Below are 12,078 nucleotides of genomic sequence, written 5' to 3' on the forward strand. Positions count from 1 at the left end.
TCAGAAGGCTTACAATAGGGTTTTATTCAATGAGCCATTCCTTTTGAAACACCATTAGAGACATTTGCTAGGAGAAACTGGCCTCGACTAATCGTATTTAATTTTTTATCAAATGCACTGTGGGAGCAGCAGGAATATGCATGAGACAGAAACAAGCAAGTGGTGTTTATTTATAATAAATAAACTTTGAGTAAGAGTTGAATCCGTTCCCTCCTGGCCACAGTCGTACAAATGCAGACAAGTCCCTGCAGAGTTCTGGGGCGGGATCACGTCCTGGCTTCAGACACAGGTGCTGTAGGAGACCTCCAGTTGCACCCGCTGAAAGGAGAGAACATATGCAGAGGAGGAGAGCTGTTCTTGTGAAACCATTCCCATCCCATCCACTTTTAGCCACAATAAATGAGGATGTTAATGCTGCTCATCTCACCAGGAGAGACCTCCGAGTCCCCAGATGGCAGCTGGACAAGGCTCCTGAGATGTTGAGCTGTGTGAAGCGAGGAGCGCACGGCATTGCATGAGCCCATACCTCTCCTCACAGCAGCAGCACCCCGTCTGCAGGGCTGCCAGTGCTGCTCCAGCCTGGGCCCTCAGGTAGGGAAAGTGCCACTGAAAAACTGGGGGTGGTGGGAAAAGGGAAGAAGCGACAAGAGAATGAGAAGGAAGGCATGACAGGAAGCAAGACGAGGTAAAAAATAAAGAGAGTGCTAGAGAGAGCAGCAGTGTTTAGATGTAATGTGAAACAGTTTTCGTACTATTTATTACTGAACTCAGAGCACTCCCAGGCTCTGTTTTCTTGCACTAATGAGACTGTATCCAGGGCAGAAGCAGAGCCTTCAGCACAAGGTGTGGGTGAGCTCAGCACAGGGCCATGCACAAGGGTGAGCTGTTCCAGCAGTGCTGCTTTCCTGCCCAGCATCAACTCAGCATTGCACAGGAGTGACAAATCATGAATAGACCCTACAAAAGTAGTATTTAAAAATTATAAACATGATAGTTTCTGGTATTTGTTATACTCACAAGCTTTTTCTCCACAGCCCTAAAGCTTAGACATACCTTTCAAAACAAATGTATATGTAGAAGCTGAGATCCTTATACACTGATATAATCCACCAGCTGTGATTTTTAAGAAAAAAAAATGTAATCTGAAAGTCGCAGTATAAATATGAGAGCTGGAAAACACTGCAAATTGAGTCTGACTGGCATCAAAGCAGTACCGGGCTCTATCTACATGGTCTTTAGCAATAACATAAGAGCACATTTTATCAGCAATCTGAGCTGGCTGGATACATCTAGTTCCTCCTCAAAAACCCTGTTAGGTATTTGCATCATGCCAAAGTCATCCTGTTAACCTTTTCTAGCACTTGGTTGAGAATGGTGATGCAAAGGTATCTAAAGATGGGGCCTGAGGCAGTATAAACACTGGGAAAAAAGGTCTGGTTTCCTTGGCAGCCAGCACAGGTCTGGCACAACCCTGGTGCTGTTTAAATCACGTGCCCATAGATAGCAGAGAGGTGGTTTCAAGGACTCACCGGTGGTGGTGTGGAGAAACAGATCAAAGGCCCATTGGTGTGAAGGAGAATATTTCAGGTCTCCTTAAGAAGTCCTGTGTCAGGTCCTGAGCTGGGTAGAGACACTGTTTTCTTGTGCAATAAGTAATTTCCCCAGAGTGTTTGTGGGTGTGAGAGAGAGCAAATTAGTATTTATTGAGATGGAGCCAGCCAGCAGGAGTAGAGTAGAACAAGGCACGTCAGAGTTTGAATTTATTACCAATCCTGTAGGCCATTTTCCTTTCATTTTGACTGTAATGCCATTTTGAGCCTCAGCCAGACTTCGAGAGCAGAGTCATTCGTGAGCTGACCCCCTGCTTCACACCCTTCATTTTTCTCACTTTGCAGGTTTTGACTGAGCTAATGCTTTGAGGAAAAAAAGACTTATTGATTAGAGTGGAGTCGCTTGCAGCGTCTGGGCTTTTATTGGTACAGTTTGTGAGGTGTTGTTAGGCACTCAGTACAGGTGCAGGTAGTGTTTGTTCTAACACATTTAGTAAATTATGCTGGCTCCTTTGCCCTGGTTTCTCAGAGCTTTCTCACTTCATCCACTCAACTTCTCACCTGCTCAGAGCGTTCTTGTTAGGACTGAAGCATGTGGCAAGATCACGTCAGCTGTTCCAAAGAGCATCCTCCTCCTCCTCCACTACATTTTTGTTTGCACATTGTTTTTCAATCCACAATACAAAAATGGCCATCAACTCTCATCTCCATGTGATTTTTGTTATTACCTGGATGTTATAGCTAAAAACCAAGCATGTATCCTGTTAGGATGAGCTAGAGCAAGCTTGTTTTGAAGTTCTTCTTTCAACAACAGCAAAAATGTCCCATTATGAGGAGTCAAGTTAGAATCAGTGATGAGCATAGATCTGCTCACATCAATCAAAGGAAGACTACATAATAGCAGTCTTAATTCATAATTCATTATAGTCATATTTCGTATATTCAAGTGTGTGGTGATGCTTTATACTGTCTCTTTGTTGTGTTCTCCAGTATAGTTAAAATACATTGAATAAGGATTGTTATAATAGTCCTACAAAGCTATGTGAAAACTGAGCTGAGGCTTTCTTGAGTTTGCCCTATTACCTGCAGAGGCATGTTAGCAAAGAGAGAGTCGGAGATTTGTGTTTAGCCAGTGTTGCCACCTAATTGTCTCTCACCCTCACGGCTCACCAGCTATTCTTCCCACTTCCATTTACTCCTCACAGTATGGTCCACTGGGCAAGTTACATGCGTGTCCCCTGTGACACTTGGTGTATCAGATCAAGGTGTCGTGCATATTCCTTACCATCCCACTGGAGCTGCTTTTCTGGAAATTGTAAGGAGTTTATTTCCCTCCTGACTTTGACACTTGTCAAGATCTTGGGAAGACACTGAGCAAGGGTTATTCAAAAGCTCAAGCTCAGAGATTTTGATGTCTGTTTGATAAAACATCTAAACCACCAGTCCAACTCCCAGCATGAGTCTGGGAATCTGTGTGCATAAAGTCCTAGCATGACTTTTGGGGGTTGTAGCACTTACAAAAGACTCGACTTAAGAGATGAAGTATAAAGAGAAAGTAGAGGTGTCTACAGTGGGGGGAGCAGTTTGGGGTTTTTAGTTTTCTCCTGATGTTACAGGAGATAATCACAGGGTCAGACCTGTGATTATCAGACCTACTGATGATACTTTTAATCTGTTTTTTCTGCTAGGGAAACAGAGTAAAATGCCTCAGAAATGTTTTATTTCTTGTGGGACTCACAAACAATACGAATCTTCTTGAAATCACAACTATCTGATCTGAGTGCAGTGAGAATGCCAGAGAAGGACCAAATTATTAAAACAGAAGCTGTTGTGGTTACCACAGTCCATTGATTCTGTAAATTGTGTGTAGTGCCTTCACAGCTAAGAATTTATATTGCTTAGGAGATTGACATAGTCTCTGAAGTGACTTTCAGATAATGTTAGTGACCTTCTAACCCTTTTTAGCACACTTCTTTGGACTCTCAGAGTTGCTAATCTTGCTAATGCAAATAGGAATTTGCAGCTTAACATTTCTCAGTTGTGTGAGTAATAAGTGGTGGGCTTCAGCGATCAGCCTCCCCTGAGCCCTACACTGTTCCTGCAGGGTCTTGGTGTTAAAACCTCAACAGTTGCTAATACGAGAACTACGCAACATGCATGAGAAGAAGAATCGTTCTCCTTTTTAGCAAAGGAATCCAGAAGCTAGATTATTTTTGCTAACCATTTTTTTTTTCGGTTGGGTTATGAAAGAAGTGCAAATCAGCAAGTGCAGTGAGGGAAAAAAGGAAAAAGAGTCACCTTAGAAAATAAGCATCCACTAGTCCTCAAGCTAAAAGCAGCAGGAAATGTTGGGAAAATAACTCATTCTAAGATGTCCGGATTTATCAAAGCACTTATCTGCACAGCATGGAGAAAACAAGCCCCTGTGTGTGTCAGTTCTCGGTGTGGGTGCATATGCCAGTGGGTATGTTTGTGTAGGGAGAGAAAACACACCTTTAGGAAATGTAAAGAATAATATTATCTATGGTTACTGCCAACAGAAAGAGTGAGTGAGATAAACAGCTGTCTTTTTTAATCAGGACTGCTGCACACTAGAACATTTAATGACAAAGTGCACATTGACTATGGAAAGCTGGATGCAGAGCTTCTTCAGAAAACTATGAGGGAGTGACTTGTTATTTTCAAATAGAAATTCGGAACTGCAGTGTGCCTTAGTGTGGATGGTCTTCTCCAAATCAGTTACTTCTCTTCGACATGCTCAGCCTTTCAAATGCCTTTCTTTAATGACTTAAGTAACTGTATCACTTATCTTGTGATATGGAACGGTGTGAGGTCCCTGGTCAAACCACACGTGCTGGACAATTATGAATGGAAACATTACAGGGAGGAAGAAAACAGGACATATGTTTTTAATTAAAAGGAAATACAAGGGAAGTGCTTTGCAGAATAACAAAATAAATAAATTAAAGCTTTATTCCATAAAGTATATATTCTCACTGTCCTGAACTGGAGCAATTGTCATGTTTTCAACAGGTGAAAATGGCTGTTGAAAATGCGCATAGGTCCCATTGTTCTTTTCATACAGTCACTAGTTACATGTCCTGCCTAAGGTCTTAACCACTGGAAATCCCCTGCCAAGATTGGCTGTCAGAGTTATCTTCTCAATAAAATAGATTTCTATATTTAAAATGTAAATGAAACTTAGTGAAAATTGCAGGCCTGGACTCAGCTGCAGGGAGGTGGGGAGGAGCATGAGCCTCACAGTCAGAATCACCCTGGTGGCACATGGGGATGCTAATGGTGTGAGGATGTGGCACTTGGATACCTTGTCCGCCCTTGTACATTGACTTTTATAAAATGTGAGCCTAAAGCATTTCTCAGTTATTTAAGGAAACAGAAAAACCACAGCTCAGTCCCTCCCTATAAAGCCTGACAGTGCAGTAGAATGAAAATCCAGCATGTGTTTTCCTGGTTTCCTTTTAGGTTTTTTTGTACATGAATTTTAGGGATATAAAGGTGAGCAAATCTGTGCAAATAGACAATCACCATGCTCATCATAGGTGATTTTTTTCAATTTAATATAGTCTAAATTCAGGCATGACTGATAAGAAATTGGTGCAGCAGAGTTTATACCTAAACATACCAACACTTCCTTTGACTATATTATCTCTCGGGAAGAAACATTTTAGACAAGTCATCTACCTTAGGTATTTCTGTGGTCTATATCACTGTAGTATCTAAGCATATCACAATATTTTAATATACTTGTTTCCATATTCTCTGCTGGTAGAAAATGGTATTATTCCCATTTTGGCATATGGGAAGCATGACAGAAGTTGCATAATTTGTACAGGGTATGGAAGCAAGTTTGTTGAAAAACAGGCATTGGGGTTACACTTGCTCTTCTAGGGGCAAAAGCCCTTTATCCTCTAACAGCTTTGTGAAAGTTTGGGATTCTTGTTCTTTCTTGAGTAAATAACAAAAGCAGCCTATTCTGACACAAAAGCCTCTGGTAACAACACAAGTGTACCTCAAGCAGATGATTTGTCCAGTCGATGTCACTGAGGCTTCCGACACACTTCAACATGTCCACCAGCTTTGGTAGGCTGGACCCAAGTGTGCAGTAAGCCCACACCACAGTGCTGACTCCAAATGCCAGAGGGATGACACTGCAGAGGCTGTTTGTGGAGATAACAATATCAGTCAAAGCTGATTGATGCTTAAATTCTGCGTTTGTTTAATAACTCTGCAACTGGCAGAAGGATATCGCTAGGTACAGTGTTTTGGTATAAAGTGGCATCCTTCAAAAGATATCAAAGGGTGTCTATGTACTTTAATACAAACATAGATAATGTTTCTTTTGGATCTTTTAACAAACCCCCTTTTTGTGCCTACCTTAGTGGTCTTTTTCTGCCTTTCAGTACTCAGCCATCAGTATTTTCTCACACCCATATTTTTATTTTCCCCTTAGTCCCTTCATGTTTTTGGCTTAAGGGCCAGGTACAAACCTTACACAACTGCAGACATTGGGTTTCAAATTTAACCTGTGCTGGAGATAGTCCCCTCCTCTGGACAGCACTAAATCTTTCCTGCCAGAGATAACTACTCCATGGGGCTCATAACTGTACTTCTGCAGAGAAAAATGTTTTGCCTTTGGAATAGACTAGATTGCACTATATGGCAAGTAATTTCAAAACATTTTCGAGGAAAGCATCCCCTTGGGGACATCTCAAGGCCTTCACGGGTAAAGGACACAAGGCAGCATGAGATGCTATCAATTCACCTCCATTATTTTCCCAGGGAACAAAGCAGTGAGGCTCAGTGGGAACACAGCCTTCCTGGGACGCAGCTTGAAGGGAATCATTGTTCAAGAGGAAAGAGAAGAGGAAGGATCTTTCTCTGGTTTTTAACTCCATAACTCAGGGAGTTTTTCCCAGACCACCACGGGAATCTCTGTGTTGGCCCCGTTCAGAAACAGCGTTGGCCAGCCGTCAGCTTTGCGAGCAGCACATTAAGCTGATGCAGTGAATAGATTTTTCTAGAGTGAGAGAAGTGCTTTGCTACAATGCCATCTTTACTAATGTATATTCTTCTGCTTTCCATCAAACAGTCAATGAAGGCTCAGGTGAAACCAATCAAAAAGAGACATCGACCTGTGACATTTGCCAATTTGGGGCAGAGTGTGATGAAGATGCAGAGGATGTTTGGTACAGTAATTTGCTCTACTCTTCTATTTTAATGAATGTTGTATTATTTAAAGGTACTGTGGTTTAGAAAGCATTACAAATGTAAGATACTCAATTTTCTGCACCCAGAGATTCATCTCAAAGTGAATGAGGTGGTTGTTATTCTGAAAAAAATGTATAAAACACTCTGGTTTATAATTTTGGAACATGCACAATTTAGAACAACTCTAGAAACACAGTTATCCATTTTGTTGCCATTATAACTTATGTTATTCCATCTGGGGTTTTACAGCTTCATACTTCAGTAAAAATAGAATTGGGAAAAATAATTGACCTAAAGCTTTTCCAGTTACAAAGTATCATTAGTATTATCATCATGTTAATTCATGTGTGGCATTAGAAACGCTGGGAAATCTGTCTCACTTTTTCCTAGTTGCTGGAGTTGAAAACCTAACCCTCAATTGTTTGAAAAAATGAGAGTGTACATTTAGACATTTTCTCAATGGAAATGGTTTTAATTTTTATTTTTTAAAAAATGTTTTAAAATTATTCGTGTTTTCTTATTATTTTAAACCTTAATTACATTAGCTGAAGGGAAATAATTCTATTTACTCAGATTTTTATTTTTTCATTTTGTATTTTGCCTAGGAACTATGCAAACGTATATTAGGCCAGCTCTGAGCTAATCATTTCATTGTGATTTTGGAACAGCCAATAGATCAAAAAGGTCACTATTCACAGAGTTTTAGTTCTAGCACTGCCTTAGTGCCCTGCCTTGTATTTCTATCCAAGTAACTAAAACAAACTTGGAGACAGAACAAAATAGTCTTGCAAATGTTAGAGCTATGGTCTGTATGGTGCTTCTAAAGCTGTGGGGTAGTGTTAGCTAAAGAATGGACACAGAAGAATGGTGAACATAACTGGGCCCAGTGTTAGGCAGGTGACCTCACCCAGGCAAGGCATCCATGCCCTGTTGGTCAGGTTGGTTCTAGTCTTTAAAATAACCCAACTAAACAAACTGCAGAGTCCTTGCTCTGTCTCCAGTCATCAAAGGAAATGGTGGTGTTGAAAAACAGAAGCAAGGTGCATCATGGTTATAGGTTTCAGTAATGTAATGAAATTTGCGAGTGAGAAATTGCCTAATGTTGACTTTGCTTAAGGAAATTACCCCAGGTGTTACGATTTTCATTGTCTCCTTGGCTGGTTGTCCTTGAAAGCTTTCGTGGTGCAGTATAGAAACAAAACCATGGTAAAATTAATATATCAAAATTCACAGTCTAGTGCTCATGTTTTCATAATTAAGTGCACTTCCAAATTGGAAGGCAGAAGAAGAGAGGGGCAAGGAATAAAATTAGCTACAAGATAACATTATTAATCATAAGCACTGAGTAGCAGTGTTTATTTTTTTCCAGAAATAGCTTGGTAAAATTGCCTGATCCAACTTACCCCAGTGTTCCCACTGCAGATTTTGCACTGTCTAACTCCTCCCCTTTGAAACAACTTGGCCTATATGGAGCAGCATAATGACAGCAGGAGCTGAGGTTCTCAATCTTTATTGACAGGCAGTCTTTCTGCAGGGGAAGGTGCTTCTCAGGGCAGGAAGCAGGGAAGGGCATTTACTGGGAGGATGCCATCAGACAAACTGCATCAGACAAACTGTTATAAGGCAGGAAAGCCGATTTCCAACCAGAAATACAAAGACCTTGTAAAGCCTGTTAAAAGGTCTGCTTTGAAGTAAACAACTTCATATGCCATAACAGTGCCCTGGTTTCCCATCCCTGCCCCCTGATTAGTCTTGGATAAGCATCTTTCCAAAAAATAAGTCTCCTAGCTTTTTCATTATTCTTATTTCTAGGAAAAAAGCGAACTACATATGGAGGTTCTAGACCCCTCTTTCAAATGTATGTTTATTGACTTTTCATGTTTGGCACTAGATAGACACATTCCCCCACTCCCCCTGCCAAGATCTGGTGTGCAGAAAATGTCCTTAGATTAAGTGGGAAAAGAAATTTCAATTTATTTTTCGATTACTGTTTTTACGTGGATCAAATTTCAGATGTAAGCAGGGCTCCTTTAGCTGTCTCACCTGACTGGTGAGGTTTGTACAGTCCAAACGGGGTCAGCAGTTCCTGGTGGTCCCAGGACCTGTTATTACAGGATGATGAGCCCAGCAACGGCAGTGAATCCATATCAATCAGGAGTAGTTTGAGGGTGCAGGGACGGTGCCTGGTCCATTCCAGGTTAGAGGAATGCAAGCTGATAGCAGAGCCAGACTTCAGAGAGCTGGGGATGCGAGGCTGGCTGTTCGCCTAATATTTCTAGGGTGCCAGAGTAGATCAGAGAAGAGAGCACAGGTGTGATAGCAGATGTGGTTGTGCTGCTGATGATTTAAAGTGACAATTGACATTATTCTGCGTTGTCACAGTCTGTTATTTTGCAGACCATTATTTCTGGTTTAACTCTTACTGTTTTTTCTTTTGGGTTTTTTGTTTTGGTTTTTTTTTTTTTTGTTTATTCATTGCGAGTTGTCACTCATCTAAATTGTGCTATTGTACTGTGTCACCATTATTTTTAAATCTTTTTATTTGCCTAAAACCAATCTGTTAATGGCTAGACTCCTGGGATTCTGATGGGGGGTTTGGCACACAGATTACTTGAAGGGGTAAGATTTGTGTGAACATTTTCTGGAAAGTATGAAGAAAAGGCAGAAAAGAAACCACTGTAATAACAGGTTTTCCATGGCATGTGAAAGCACATGTGTTATTATCCTATTCTGCAGTCAAGTATCATGAGAGTGAATGCAATTTGGCATTCCATTAGTGAATCTCCTTCTCTAAGTTAAAAACAAAGACTGTTCAGTTGAAAGTCTTTAACATCTTGCTACTTTAATATGTGAAAGCTTCTTGTCACTAAGAGGATCGTGTATTACTGGCATTATTCCCACCTTTAATGCATTTTGCACCAGTGGGCTTCATGAATATTTAAAGCAGGGCAGTGGCTATGCTCTTTAGCACTGGATTACAATCTATTGGTAAATCAGGCATTTGGTGTTGCTTGCTTTGGGTTTTATTTCTGAGCTGGCTAAGGAATAATTGATTTTGTCAGACAGGGCTACTCAACATAACACCGAGAGATATACTCAAAAGGAAATGCAGAATGAAGCGTAACATTTTGAACTGTGGTATATTTCTAAGATCTTCCAAAAAGCATCTATAAAATACTCACTGAATGTAAACAGTGCTCTCCAAATGGAGTGCCTGCTCTCTGCTGAAGTGGCTTAGTTTCAGTACAGAACCACATCAGAAACCTGGACTCCAGCATTAATCTCCTCCATATGGGCCCCTTAGGAAATAAGAGCACTCCCTAGACTGGACAAGCCAGGGTTTGCACAGGTACTGGGCAGCTATTTCAGAGGTCCACTGATGTGCCCAAAGTGGAAGGAGACAAATAATAGGAAAGACCCTTCTGTTGAATTTCCTTTTGGAAAATACTGACAATAGAGAGGACAGGAGTATTTTCTTAAAACCGGATTAAAGCCTGCAAGCCTCTGACTTGCAGAGTTAATCAAAATCAAAATGATGAAATGTATCTGTTCCCTCGGAATTTCAATATTAGCAGGTCAGCCAGCAGCAGTCTTGAAGTGCAGCATTGCCCACAGTAAGATGCAGGTTGCCAGCTGGAAGACAGACATGCAGAGATGTGTAGTGTGCTCAGAGAGTGCTTCCCTTGCAGCCTGGCAGTGTCTGAGGAGGTGAGGAGGCCATCTCCACAGAGTGCTCCTCTGCCTGCCCCTTCCTCCCTCCTGGAGGTTGCAGGTGGAGGAGAGAGGCAGCAGTATCTCTGGCAGGAGGTGCCTAACCCTGAAATGGGCCCCTTGGGGGTTTGCACCAGTAATAGAAGGGGCCTAAATGCCCCTGCTGTTTTCTGCATCTCCATCCCACACACCCCAGGGACTCCTCCTTGGCTGGGTGTAGGGTACTGTACTTTGCCATAGGCACTGTGCTTGTGGTAGGCACCTTTGCTCCCTCTTCACAAGCCTGGCCCACACTGGAGGAGCCTTTTCCATTTCTTGCAAGCAGACAAGGATCCCACCAGGCAGGTCCAGCTCAGGAGAGGATGCTGAAGCTGTTCTGTGGGGATACTGGGCCCCTGATGACCCTAGGCTGGGAGCTTGGGGGAAGGCATCCAGGCCTGAATGAAGGAGCTTGGCATGCTCAGTGTCTAGGTCAGTGGGTGAAGGAAGGAGCGTTGTTCCCAGGCATGCTGTATGGCTGGGTGATATTCCCGAGTGAGATGGTGACACTGCAGCATAATTACAGCAGGTCCCTTGTGTCCTGCACTTCTTTCCACATGGCTGGGACAGTAAACTCCACTTACCCAAGGCAGACGGGCACATACACAAAACGTATAAAGATGAACTGCCTCAGTCCCTTGTTTCATATTTTACTGTTAATCACTGATACATCTAGTTTGGGTAAATGCTCCTATAAGGCAAGTGAACAGTCTGCAGCTCATGAGGATGACAAAACCACATTCTCATGCAAATAAGTTGCACTGTACATGGGAGATAATCTGTGCAAATCATGCAGCTGCCATCTGCAGCGACCCCTATAATCAATATTGCTCTAGCAATCAATATTTATCTTTATTATGGTATAGAAAGAAAACTAATGTGAAAGAAGCTAATGGTTTTGCCAGCTTCTCAATCCACACAGCAATTAGGTCAGTCGGCTTTGGGTCCCTTCCCCCTTCCATCAGTTGCTCTCAACCAGAGCATTTGCAAACAAGATGCTGTACTGATATAAAGTACTAAAAGGTAGTTTGAAGTCTCACATACATTACACGGGTATTGGCTGCTTCGTGTTCAGTGGTGTGTATAATAACTATGTGTGACCTACTTGTTCCAGATGCAGAAACAACGAGCTGCTTTAACATCTGCAATGTCCTGAGCGTTATACAGTAGATATATTGCTGTTTTCTGCTTCTTTTCTGTCTCTTTTAGTGAAAAAGTAGATCTTTGTTCATGGCTGGGTATAACACTTAAACAGACAAATTGAACTTGTGGTTCAAATAAACACAGAAATGGAATTAAATCATTAAAAATACACAATTCTGTAAAAACTTATATTTCTGCCTATATATCTTCTTGAGATCATACCTAAGGCATGAAGTGAAGCTGCTTCTGCAGAAATCTTCACATGAAGCTTAATAGTCATGTCTAATAAGAGTCCAGGCCAGGGTTTGCAGAGGGTAGTAAAGGCACTGCAGCACACAATCTCTGCATTGCACAGCAACAGATGACCAAGCATCTTGCACCTTCTTACAGCCATGTCACTTATCTT

The 12,078-nt window shown here is 41.7% G+C and overlaps 1 protein-coding gene across 1 annotated transcript in view; it reads left to right on the forward strand.

Annotated features, from left to right (window-relative positions):
• The window catches only part of TMEFF2 (transmembrane protein with EGF like and two follistatin like domains 2), a 127,730-nt gene that overhangs the window by 67,677 nt on the left and 47,975 nt on the right, over positions 1 to 12,078 (forward strand). Inside the window, exon 5 of the mRNA XM_027737484.2 lies at positions 6,661 to 6,757. Within this exon, the coding sequence (XP_027593285.1) occupies positions 6,661 to 6,757 (97 nt within the window). The remainder of the gene's footprint in view (positions 1 to 6,660; positions 6,758 to 12,078) is intronic.

This window comes from Pipra filicauda, unplaced genomic scaffold (assembly GCF_003945595.2).
Source record: "Pipra filicauda isolate LSUMZ 115617 unplaced genomic scaffold, ASM394559v2 scaffold149_size4050908_pilon, whole genome shotgun sequence".
NCBI lineage: Eukaryota > Metazoa > Chordata > Aves > Passeriformes > Pipridae > Pipra > Pipra filicauda.